Source organism: Plectropomus leopardus, chromosome 13, assembly GCF_026936395.1.
Source record: "Plectropomus leopardus strain MGB_pleo_1.0 chromosome 13, ASM2693639v1, whole genome shotgun sequence".
NCBI classification, from domain to species: Eukaryota; Metazoa; Chordata; class Actinopteri; order Perciformes; family Serranidae; genus Plectropomus; species Plectropomus leopardus.
In genome coordinates, this window is record NC_142188.1 from 25,330,538 (window position 1) to 25,343,639 (window position 13,102).

General features: G+C 38.3%; 2 protein-coding genes across 13 annotated transcripts in view; both read left to right on the forward strand.

Annotated features, from left to right (window-relative positions):
• The window catches only part of ablim1a (actin binding LIM protein 1a), a 54,811-nt gene extending 49,855 nt beyond the window's left edge, over positions 1-4,956 (forward strand). For 10 of the 12 annotated variants that reach the window (XR_015778368.1, XR_015778367.1, XR_015778362.1 and 7 more), the window contains 3 exons: positions 282-342; positions 600-1,208; positions 3,593-3,673. Coding sequence is in view for 1 of the 12 variants with exons in the window: in XM_088086196.1 (XP_087942322.1) it covers positions 282-342; positions 600-607; positions 1,134-1,208; positions 3,593-3,673; positions 3,900-4,013 (339 nt within the window). In the remaining 11 variants the exon portion in view is untranslated. Of the gene's footprint in view, positions 1-281; positions 343-599; positions 1,209-3,592; positions 3,674-3,899 lie in introns of those variants that run through there. The other 2 variants (XM_088086196.1, XR_015778364.1) reach the window with 2 other exon arrangements.
• A 146-nt stretch (positions 4,957-5,102) lies between these two features.
• LOC121943594 (putative E3 ubiquitin-protein ligase TRIML1) lies at positions 5,103-13,027 on the forward strand. Its single transcript, XM_042487155.2, has 5 exons — positions 5,103-7,804; positions 8,400-8,633; positions 8,771-8,817; positions 8,904-9,046; positions 9,137-13,027. Exons 1-5 carry the CDS (start codon positions 7,685-7,687, stop codon positions 9,706-9,708), a joined length of 1,116 nt encoding a protein of 371 aa, XP_042343089.2. The 5' UTR covers positions 5,103-7,684; the 3' UTR covers positions 9,709-13,027.
• Positions 13,028-13,102: the final 75 nt, after the last annotated feature.

Here is a 13,102-nt window from a genome sequence, read left to right on the forward strand (position 1 = left end):
TTATTGAATGAAGTGTCTCCTTTGCCTCGCCTAATCTTTTGAATAAGGTATTACATTTTCAATAGAAATGTTATTAAAATATCCATCAGGACAGGTTATGACATCACTGATAAAGTTATTGCATCACTGGGTTTTATAATGTTTTCCATCAGGCTATGCAGAAATTTAATTTTATAGATTTTTTTTTTTTTTTTTTACATTTTTTGCAAAATATTTACATTATTGGGTGCAACATACCAAAGTGTTTGTGTTAATATTTATTTTTGTCTGTGTTCCCGCAGCCCCAGTCAACAGACTTCACCCAGTACAACAGCTATGGTGACATGTGTGGAGGAGGCAGAGGTGAGAGGTGTTACCAGAATCAGAATGTGGCCACCAAGCAAATCTCTTGCCAAAGTCACCAGAGCTATTCAGCAGCAGTATTCAGAAATGGCTTGCTACGTGTACATAAATGGACATGCATTGTAAAAGATATTTGCATAATAATTCGCACAATGTGTCATCAGGGACAACAGTGTTGTAGATAGTAGCCTGGCAGGGGATTTGACAGCAAAACCATTAACTGTGAGTCTCATTTTCTGTCCCATGTTGTCCTGCAGAGTTTCAGGTATGTCTCTCATCTGCTTTTACACATGGCATGCTTCCTCACCTTGCATCATATATTTGCTTGCTCATGGGTTGCAAGAGGCACCTTGCCCTGAATGCACACCGCCCACTGCTACATGCTTGCATCACTGTTGGATTTAATGTCAACTACAGGGCATGCAGTGCAGCGATTTCAAATACCCAAACATGCACTGCCCAGTAGCTGAACCGGTGTGCTGTTAATGCAATGTACTATCATCGCCTCATGTCTTGTTTTGTGTGTTGTTTACCAATGTTATAACTCACGCTAAATGTGACATTTAAATACCGGATTTTAAAATCCACCATATAGAAAATAAACTACAGAGACATCAGACAACATGTAAACGACTGCCCATCTCAAATTCTGATGAAGATACTGAACAGTACCCAAACTACTTGCTCCATCCAGTGAAAACTGTGCCCACTGTCATTAGTGGACATATTCATGCCATTAACCCTGCAGTCCCCTTCCACTATATTACATTTGTGTATGTTCTATTCTTTAGCACATTAAGGATGGCCGCGCAGCACTTGCAAGGATGGACAGGGGAGTATCTATGCCTAATATGTTGGAACCAAAAGCAAGTATCTTCTTCTTCTTGTACTGATGACAACATTGTAATCAACACTGAAATATGTTAAAACATTTCTACATTGTTCACTTAGGCCTATTTAAAGGTCCAGTGTGTAGGATTTAGGGGGGTATATTGGCAGAATTGGAATATAGTATAATAATTATTTCTTTTTTTATTGTATAATCACCTGAAAATAAGAGTTTTTCCTCGCCTATGGAGATTGCCATGTTGCACTGACATGTTTCTACAGTAGCCTACAGCTGTGGTTCTCAAACTTTTTTTCTATAATGTACCCCCTTTGAAATATTTTTTCAGCCAAATACCCCCTGACCAGTGCAAAACATTTTTGGTAGGAAAAAAAAAAAGAGGTACAACACAGCGCTATGCCATCAGCATCTGATTTATTAAACAACATTGTAAGTGAAAAACACTTTCAAATTTGGGGGTTGCAACTTGTGGACGTAAATCTCATTAAAACATAATCTTTTGCATACTGACGGTATTTCGTCGGTTCTGGTTTCGCCTTCTTTGTCACTTGTCTCTCCATGTTTTCAGCAGCATTGCTGCTCCACTTCAACCACGACCCCATTGTTTGTGTCTTAACAGCGGCAAGTGATTGATTGAAAGGTGATGACATTTGACAGGTTGGGTCAAACGATCCTGGTTTGGGGAGAGTCTGGGTTTCTTTAAGGATATTGAAATTGAATACTGAGTATAAAATTCAGTTTATGAACTTAGATTTATATTTTTACTGAACTTTTTATTACAATTTTTTTAGGGGTTATGTATTACTGCTATTCTTTAAAATATCTCACGTACCCCCTGGAGTACCTCCACGTACCCCCATTTGAGAAACAGTGGCCTACAAAACGGACAAACCAAACACTGGCTCTAGATAGGGTTATTCGAGATTTTTTCTTTTTTGCTTTTCTGCATAGACCACTATAGTTTGTAGCCCCTCCGTGACGAGAGCATTGAAAAAACGCTGATTTCTCTCATGTGAAAGTGCTGTATTCAGTGTCTTTAGAGATACAATCGTGGAGTTTATTTGTTTTGGAAAGGAACAGACCTCCGGACAATTCGGCTGTGATAAAAACCATCCAGAAGCGATCTAAAGTTATCAAAGAAAAAAGGAGAGCACACATTAGCACATGCTGGACTAGCAGCCTGTGCCAAACAGCATTGGAAAAACAGTTATTTGTGACCTGAAACTACTTTATTTGGTGTTTCTACTGGTTTTAAGCACCTGGTCTGTTTATTTTGGAGAGGAAGAGACCTCTGCACGTAATTCGGCTCCAGGTAAAAACCTGAAAAGTCACTACTGTAAGAATTATAACCTGGAAAAGTTTCAGCTAGTTGCACTTTGCAATCCTCATCACTAGATGCCACTAAATCCCCCTGGATCTTACACACTGTTCCTTTAAGTGCATTTTAACTGTAAATGAGGACACATTTTGCAGCTAATTTAAAGATAGTCTAACCTCGGCTATTAGACCAACAAAAAAAGAGAGCAGACGAAAGATTGAAGATGAAATGATGAATTTAGCACGTTGTATTTGCCCTCGTAGTGTGGGGACATTGGTGGAAGAAATAGGGAACTAAAAGAGAAGTTTTAACTGGAGGTGAAAGACTCACATTACCTGGGTTCCTGATTTAGCATGCCGCTTCAGGAGCTGCCGAGTCACTCTAGCGCTTAGCATGCTGGCTTCTCCATGCTCATCTGCACATAGCTTTGACTTAAAGTGGCTGGATACTGTATGCAGCATACAGTGAAGAATCCAACGCCCAGATTGTCATCCAAACAACTCATATCACTATATACTGCGTAGTATATACGAGATTGTACATAACTGTGTGGATATGAGTTGGCCAGAGGCCTCAAAGAACTTCTAGTTGCTTATTATTGAGCATTTCAGCTAAATTAACAACTCTCATTCGCCAGTTTCTTTATATGCAGGGGGGGGATTAGGTATTTAGAAACGCAGAAGTACCTCAGATTTCCAGGACAATCATTCCCATGTGGATTTACTTGGCCTACATCACTGGTGGTAGTTCTTTTTTTAGTTCGCATTAAATTACTCTAAAAATACAGGCCGTTACATAACATGTTTCATGTTTTTGCCCGTACCTAATTGCACGTTTTTACACCCAAAAAAAGTGTGCACATCATAGCACCCTGCATTTCCCCAACAACCTAAAAAAATGACAGCTCTCACTCCCAGTCAGCCTCCTGTCACATACCTGTTCTCCCACCCAGTGTTCCCTCTGTCACAGACAAAAATATCCAAATTTGATAGTTTTGTTTGATAAAGGTGGTTTGCAACTGTGTGAAGCTTAACTTCCAGCTTGTAGATTTGACCTGTTCACTGACCAAGTGTCTCCTTCTGAAGGTGTACCCCTATGAAATGCTCATGATAACCAGTAGAGGGAGAGCTAAACTGCCCAGGGATGTGGACAGAACCAGACTGGAGGTATCAGATTTCCACCTGACTGTCCGCAAATTGATACTGGATTTCTCTACTTTGTGTAAATGACATGTTACACAAATACAACTGTAGCAAGGAATGTGCAGTATCCATTGCTTCTTGTCATTTTTGCAGTGACCCTTTTTATGGCTTTTGGTGCTAATCACGAAACACCCCCTTCCCCTCCCACCCTCCCCTCCTTTGTTTTCTCCACCTTTGTTCTCAATTCTAGCGCCACTTAGCACCCGAAACGTTCTTTGACATCTTTGGAATGGAGATCCAGGAGTTTGACAGGCTTCCCCTGTGGAAACGCAACGACATGAAAAAGAAGGCCAAGCTCTTCTAGCACTCAGAGCAGCATGCACACACTGTACATTCATTCAGATAGCACACGACAACTGTAATCTAGATGTAGGTTTTTGGTTTATTTCCTTTTCTTCTGGGTTTTTGTTTTTATCCTGGCATAATCAAGGAAGCCGTGAAATGGACTCTTTTTGCTCTGACACTTCCTGAGACTGTGAGCTGAGTGATTTGTCCAGTTGCACAGGAGACGAGGAATGGGAATCTCTTCCATGTTCAAAAATGACAAAGAATGAATGATAAATAGGGTCATGTTATTTGGTTTGACTGCGCTTGTTTTACTTCTTGCTTTGCTTTGAGTGGAACTGCTTTCCTTTCTTTCTTGCTTGTTTCTTCCTACTATTTGTTGCTGTTGATTCCTGTGGAACTTTGTAAGTACAGTAGAACCTCATGGCGCCATTACGATATGTCCATGCTCGTAGCTTGAACATGTGTCAGCTTTCCTTCGCTTGGGCTGAAACAGTTTTAGTCCAAAGTTTGCAAGAATCGGCTCAGTGAGTCTTTGATTTAAAAAACAAAATAAAAAATTAAAAAGCCACTGGGACAGCAGTCAGCTGACCCATCAACTGTTTTACCGGATCTTCATGAAAATAATGAATCATCCGAGCACCTACACATCTTCATCCCCCCTCCCCCCCCTCGGCTACTGTACACGCCACCAAACATTCATCCGCCCCTGACAAAAAGAAAAATGTCTCTCTTCTCAGGCTCTCATAAACATGGCCAGACACTTTCCCTTTACATGTATTGGAAGTACAAATCTTAATATATTTTAGTGCCGTATCCGACGTACAGTAACCAACAACTAGAAAAAACACCTAATGTAAGAAACAACTGTATTTGAAAAGTACTGTTTTATAAATGAAAAAACCCACACTGCCATTTGTTGTATTGAAATCTAAGCCAATAAAGCTTTAAATCACCATGAACCATATGATCCTCAGCTATACCAAAGGTACCCACCGCCTCTTTTCTGTTCTCTGCTTTCTTCTTCACATTTCACCAATATAAATACAGTAGTTCTGTGAAGTTACACAGGGTGAGAGGTGATCTGAGGACTGGTTGACTTTTATGGGAACAATCAGATAGTAGAGTTTATTGACTTACGACACAAACTCTGATTAAATGGGGCCCCTGTCAGGAAGCATCCTTTTATATTAGCTTAACCTTTTACTGTGATGTGAGTATCTAAAGTATATAGCTACATCTTTAAGCTTTGTTCGGAGACAAATAAACCTCTGATGTCAGTGCACAGACTAGTGAACACAACAACATACTAAATATCTAGAATTACTCTTCGAGCATTGCCTAAATCAAAACTTCATCACAGAGTGTGCCTTGAAAACCCATTTGCATCATTTCATGTGCTGCATATAGAACATTTTCCAAAGCATACCACTGTTTTTTAGGTTAAATAAGAATGAGCTCCCTCATTCCAAGCAGCTATCAGTTTTCATATTTTATATTGGTATGATGGAAACAACAATTTGCAAAATCTTGCTTTAGGAATAGAATGCATCACTGTGAATATGTGTATTAAATATTATATTATTTTGTTAGCAATGTTTTGTTTGCAGTTAATAGAGTTGCAAGCAAAGGTTACTTAAGTGCAGTTGGTAAGACAGGACGTCCGAGCCTTGGCAGCTGCATTAACCTCTTCAATGCATAAATATTGTTCTGTTTGTTATAGTCATGTTTTCCTATTGTTTGTCCTTGGGTTTGTGTTTCCAACAATGTGGTACTCTGTGTATTTATGAAAGCAGTGTTGCAAAGCAGCTAACTCTTATCAGGCTTGTATGGTACCACGTTGCTTCTAGGTTACATACTAGCTTATATTTTTTGCCATTTATGCTCACACAATACATCCTCAATTATATAACAATAGTCAAAAAAGAGCCAGGGCCCTAGTGAAACCAGTAGCCAGGTTTATATTATAAAATGAATTTCTTAAGGCCATTTTGGGGCCTACCTTGTTCAGCTCCATCAACTCTCTCCACAAAAATGGTCCAAAAAGGTCATCATTTTACATTTGTTGAAAAAAGTGTATTCACCGTTATAGATGTTTAAGGCGAATTTTTTAATTGTTAAATGTACTTTTTGTGATAATTAAGTTATAGAAAATACTTTAAATGCAAATGTTGAATTGTACATTCATGGAATCCCACCATGACATACTTTGTTATAGTGTATTCAGGTTTATATACTGTTCAAAAGCACCACAGTTAACAAAACTTTATTTTATCTTAACAGATTAGCATAGATACATTTCATTATCAGATATCAGAGGCTCTCACACTAACATTGCTATTAAATACTAGCCTGAAGACTGTTCATGACCATGCCTGATACTGACTACCTTGCTGCACAATGATAAGGTAATGACCAAAAAAGAGAGGAAACTAATTTTCAGCTGAATGGATAATTGACCTCAAGCATGTTTAAAATCTTACCAATTTTATTTTTTATGTATACTGAAATGAACACAACAGTGCCTCCATGGATAGCAGGAGAGACACAGTTAAAGAATTTAAGAAATATATATATAAAAAAACAAACATCAGAATTTTATTATATTATATTATATAATTATATTTGTGTCTGATAAGGTTTTTTCACAAAAAAAAGGTTCTGTAACCCAGTTAAAATTCTTAAAATTGCATGGATTCACTTGACACTCGAAAAATTCATAATCTATAAATATAAAAGTATTGTTCATTTTAAACTAGTACACACAGGATTTTTCTCTTCACTGATAAGTCTGTATAAGCACTGGAGGTTTCAGGTTTTCACACCAGACTTGCGTAAGTGGCATACTAGGCTGTGATTTGCTTCCAAACTAGTTGTGATGTCACAAAATCCTGCTCCAACATAAGCATCTTAAACTGAGATTTAAGGTGATCACAGAGAAGCTGTCCTCCTTCACCAGATGAGTGTCAAAACACTGTCACAAACATCATTCGGTGCAGTGATACATCCAAGGAAGGTAACAAAACAAAAATATAATTTTGGATGGAGGTGCACTTTAACAAAATACTGTAGAAAACCACTGCATGCTTTGGAAAATGTCTATGATGATACAGCTTGAAGCAATTTGTGAAAAGAAGCCTAAAAATACCAGTATGGGTCTTAAAAAGTAATGACAAAAAATATCCTTCTTAGGTATCAAATGCATCACTTTTACAGTGACTGCTTATCAGAGCTGCAGTATGGCCTCATTCAGTCACAGGGGGAATTATTATGAGACAAATGTGAGTGATTGTGGACACAAAAATAATGTTTTTCATCTTGGAGAAGGCAGCACTGACAAATACCGATACATGGAATCTGGAAGACAGATGTCCGCTTCTGAGCTCACAACACTACAGTGTGCCAGTCATGTAATGGCAATGAGGAGATCAAGGGGAATCATTTTCAGCCCGATTAGGTCGCAGAAACAGAGCAAAGCCTTCAGCGCTGCTACACAAAACTGTACCGTGTGAACATACAGTCTCAAAATGCAGAAAATATGGTATACAGTCAAAGATAAATACAATATGGCTGTTACAGTACACACTCCTGACTTTCAATCTCAGCTTTGTTCATCATCTCACAAGAAACTGCTTCTGCAGCCACACTTCACCACAGCTGTCTGACTGGTGTTGAACTGAGCTGTGCTGAATGTGTGTGCAACCCTTTCTACAGGAGACATTAGAAAATCACCAAGAGTGTCTAAAGAAGCAAAGAGACGCAGTTAAATACAGACTGAAAAAGCTGGCAGCACGACAGTCAGAGATCACAGTAAGTTGTTTTCAGGGGATGCTATGGAAGCCCATTTTAGCCAATGTGATGGAAATCATAAAAAAAAGATAATGGCTAACTACCTCCAAATAATACCTCAAAATAATCCCAAAAAAGGTCAATATAATCAAATTTAAAAAAAAAAAAAAAATAGTGGCTTTCTAAAAATACATTTTTTTTGTTATTTTTCGAGATACTAAGTCATTATTCCTGAGAAAGAGTTTCATTCTTTGCGATAATAAGTCATCACTGTGAGATTCTATGTCATTATTTTTAAGATATGAAGATGTTATTTTGAGATAAGTGAGTTGATATTTTGATAAGGATTTGCAATAATATTTTGAGAAAATTTCTCATTCTAATGACTTACTGGATCCCCCCAGGACCCAACCCCCAAACAAACACATTGGCAGAAATGAGCTTCCATAGACATACCAGTTAGTGATGAAATTTTGCCACAACATGAAATAATTCAGTCTTTCTTGTGACATTACATTTGATTATTAAAAAATGCATCAGTTGTTTAGCAAAAACACAATAATCATGATGCCATCAGGCTGTATTTTAAACTAATACATGCTTATGCCTGATTCAGAAAAAGTCCTCAGTGATAAGGGAGAACATCATACGGAAGTACCAGGAGATCCAGGCCGTCTTGGACGAGGACTTGAGGATTACCCTGTCCCACCTGGAGATGGAGGAGCGGGCTGCTGTCTGTGCTCTGGATGGACTGATGGAGAGGAACTGTTCTCTAATCCAGGAGATCGAGCAGGACCTGGCCAGACTCACTGTGGCAATGGAGCAGACCGACACAGAGCCTGACACAATGGTGATTAAACTTAAAGTCCACTGGACGAAATACGACATAAAATTCATTACCTACCTTCTCTTTTGTGTGTGGGAATTGAAAATGTTATATTTTGCTTTCAGAATTTGTTTAATATTAATTTTTCTGCTTTTCTTCAGTCTTTCTTTTCATACCCTGAGCAGCAAGACATGGAGACAGTGGACAGGTATAGTATTAAATCACAGTGAATAATATATATATATTAAAATGGAGCAGCAGCTGATTTTTCTTATTATGGTCTGCCTCCTACAGAGTAATGGACTTGCTAAACAGGACGGACCCGAGCAGTGTGAGCCTGGATGAAGTTAAAGCTGACCAGATCCTCAGCCTCGCCAACAACATGCTTCTGCTCATCAGCTCACAGACTCCTATAATAAAGAAACTCGCCAAGAGTTGTCAGTTCACTCGTTGTTTCTTACGTGTTCATAAAAGCTTGACCTCTTTTTTAATTTTCTGTACAAATGCTGTTAAATATCTGTCTACAGATTCCAGTGAGGTGAGTCTGGATCCAGACACAGCCCACCCAAAGCTGATCATCTCTCCCGAAGGTGACAGTGCCATCTACACAGACACCTGGCAGCAACTCCCTGACCTCCCTGGACGCTTTGACACCACCCTCAATGTCATCAGCTTGCAAGGCTTCAGCTTTGGTCGCCATTACTGGGAGATTGATGTGACTGGGAAGACTTACTGGGAACTGGGTGTCACCCATCCCAACCTTCCCCGTAAGGGAACCACTGAGGACTGCTGGCTGGGCCGCGGGGACGAGTCCTGGTGCGTGGAGTTCTTTGATGGGGAGTATACAGCGTGGCATGGAGGCGTGCCCCACCAGCTGCCTTTCACAAAACGCTTCTGTCGGATTGGTGTTATGTGTAGTTTCCCTGCAGGGTTGGTGACGTTCCTTGAGGCAGACAACATGACACCGCTGTTCTCCTTCTGTGCAGGGACCTTCTCGGACTGCCTCCACCTGGCCCTGTGTCCTGGTCATGACCACAATGGCAACAATGCTGAGCCAGTTGTAATCTGTAATGATCCATCTCCTACCAGTGATCTCTGATCAGTGGTTCAAAAAAAAAGAAGCTTTTAGTAACTCCCTGCTACGGCACCATTTTATAATAACGCACCAGTAGAGTGCCACAAGGATGATGTTTTTTCTGTAGACCAACCCAGATGTTAATGTAACCGTGGTTCCCTCGTCAAAAAGCATATGGGATTTTTCCATTTTGGATCATTGCAGAAAATAAATTCTGTGGCAAGCACATGTTTATGATACTTATATGTTCTGTTCAACAAGATAATCTTCACTAATGAACACCACTAAGCTAAAACGACCACACTAAGGTTGGGTCGTCACCACTACGAGACTGTAAAGCCGTGTTCGGCGTGATGAAATTTTGTAGTCCCATTTAGCCACTTGATAGCAAGCTCTGTTTTTTAGACCCATGAGCTTCAAAGTTTGCCAGTGGGGTACTTACTGACGTATTTTATGTTGTAGAACAAAATGTGAAAGTCTCTTTACCTTGTAACGGCAGACATAACTTCTAGGGGTGTAATGATCCATCGATCTGGACTGATACATTGATTCAATGAGCAATGATCCTGTATCATCCATGCGAAGTGTAAACATTGATCCATATCATCCTCTATCAGATGCACCTTTATTTTGAAAATTCTGTGTTACCATCACAGGCAGATGATGAGAAGCAGACAAGAGACAGGTGATGAGAATAACGCTATTTACTCGTGAATAAATCATCACTCTGGAAATGCTTTGTTTTCTGAGAAACTGCGAGTCAACAGGTCAACAGACAACGTGTTATATGTAAACAAAAGCAGTACTCAGAAACGTCACATCCTGTCATGGGCTAACCTCGCTCCCTGCTAATAGCAGCATTAGCTGCTCATTTTCAAAAATGTTTGGCTGAAAAGACGTACATGCAGACTTTAATTCAACCGTGCTGTTTTGTCGGGAGATGTGGTGACTTAAACCAGTGGTGAGTAAGAAAAAGCATAAATAATACATCTATGGGTTAAATTATGGGTGGAGGAAAAGTCCGCTAGCCGCTAAGATAATTTGTGCAATTTAAAAAGCCATAGGCTTATGCTAATAACATTAGCATGTTGTATATATGGGGGAAATGTGACGTACAAAAGACGTTTGTTTTTTCTGTGAAGCTTGACAGTTATCATTAAGCTGACTTTTATACTTTTGTTAAATGGTTTTGTTGTTAATCCATGTTTTATGGCTGCTGGGAAAAGTTTGCCATAGGGCTTTCAGTCAGCGATCCTGGTTTTAAGTTTTAGGAAAAAGATTTAGGCTTAGATATTGTTCTGATTTTTTTTGGCAAAAATTTTTTTTGGCATATTCTTCTCTAACTGACTGTGAAATAAGCAAAAAATATTGTGTTAAATAGATCGCAGGCCTTTAAATCTAATCTATCATATCCTGATGAAACTAGTGATTTAAGCAAAAACCCACTCAAAAATTCCATTGGCTTTGAGACGAGGGAACCTGAGGTGCTGACATGCTGAGTCATTTCTGGGTTGTATTGGACTCATTCTTGGGGTTCTCTTTTTTAAGGGTTTATAAGCTGTAACTAATGGCTTTATTAATTATTCCAATCCATTCAGTAGATGTTGAGATTTTTCACAGCATTAACAAAAACTTTGACCTGCCGGTGAAGCTAAACGAAAAGTCAGAGAATTACCAAATAATTTAGCATTCATTTTCTGGATACCATGACTATCTATACCAACTTTGATGGCAAGACATTCAGGTGATGTTATAGCTTAAATATATAGCTTAAAACTTCCTCTTTCAACCTCATATTAGCACCAAAGTAAAAGTTGGATATATCTCCTGGGAAACATAGATGTTGTACACACTTTGGTACATTTCCATCCTGTTGATGTAGATTTATTATAGAGGATAGGAGAAAACTTTAACCTTCTTGTGGAGGTAGTGGAAAAGTCAGGGAATCACAAAACATTTAGCATTAGAATCCATCCTTTGGAAACCATGAATACCAGTACCATATTCATGACAATCTATAGTTTTTGAGATATTTCTCTAAATGCCAAAATCATCAACTTCATGGTAGCCCTACAAGAATATTCAGGGGATTGCCAAAGTCAGTGGGATTCATATTCAGGAGACCATGAATCTTTGGACAAAGCTTTATGATAATAATTCACATATATGAGATATTTAAGTATGCACCAAAATGGTCAAAAGATCAGCATACCAACAAGCTGACAGGCTAGGGCTAACAGTAAGCAAATAGTGTTATATTATATCTACTTTATAGATCAGTTAGAAGGCAAATCTGGATTGCTAAATTGGGAAATATCTTTCTGGTATTTATCCCTTCTATTTGATGATAATACATCAATAATGTTGGCAATCCATTTACCAAATGCTCATGTGTTTCATAGTTTATATTAATCTACCCAGTCTAAAACTGAAAATGCAATAAGCTGTTTATAAATGGGTTTTGGACCATGGTTTGGAGATGTTTTAAGAATATTTTCCACTAAGGTAAATGGTCCAATATTATGAATTTGTTATATTCAGCTATATTTTTATGAGTTTGCTCAAAAAAAAAGGAGGAGGATAAACATAATCTATAAAGCATTATAAATTACTCTTAACTATTAATAAAGCCATTAGTTCAAACAAACAAACAAACAAACAAACAAACAAAAAAACTTCATTAAAGGTGCCTTTTTATACACTGGTCCCCTTGTTAACGATAGATTGCTACTCCAAAATAGCTGACCTTATTTCAGATGACATTGAGGCACATTGTAATAAAAAATTCTTGTCTGAGTATATTTTCTTTCAAGGATTCAAGTTAAAAGAGCACACTACACACTTCTTTCAGTGCTGGTATGTGTGTATTGAACCATCTGATGAAATTGCAGAAATATTAGAAGCAGTGTGACCCATCCCAGTTGAAAAGAAAGGCCAGGACAACAGTGCTTTGTGCATTTTGAGTTATTTCTCTATGACAAAGTTGCTTAAATAACGGCTTTAATTTTACTTGAAAATCATAAAAGTTACTTACACTGTTATACAAGTCATGTTATTGAACATATTATTCAGCATACAATTATGTAAATATTTTAATTTACTGAAACTGTAAATTTATAAGGAGATCTAAAAAGCACAGTAATTTATTCTGAAAAGCACCCACTGTATTTGGATTCAAAGTCTACACAAACAAACAATCGGCTTCGCAAATATGCTCTCTGAGACTTTGTGTTGTCTCTGAGTGTGCGCATATCCTCATCATACTAAAGTTTTAATTTAATAATTTCAAAATGAAAATTGTATCAAGAGTGGCAGAGACAGTGATCTTGATCTTGCGTGATTTATTTGTCCATTCCAAGTGTTTTCTAACATGGACAGCATTTTGCCTGTTATTACAAAGAAAAATCAGTATCCAAGA

Bases quoted from the DNA above. Each gene is read 5' to 3' on its own strand.
- LOC121943594 (XM_042487155.2), top strand. From the start codon at position 7,685: ATGTGTGTGCAACCCTTTCTACAGGAGACATTAGAAAATCACCAAGAG. The intron at 7,805-8,399 runs GTAAGTTGTTTT...TGCCTGATTCAG, and splicing joins CACGACAGTCAGAGATCACA to AAAAAGTCCTCAGTGATAAG. The intron at 8,634-8,770 runs GTGATTAAACTT...GCTTTTCTTCAG, and splicing joins ACACAGAGCCTGACACAATG to TCTTTCTTTTCATACCCTGA.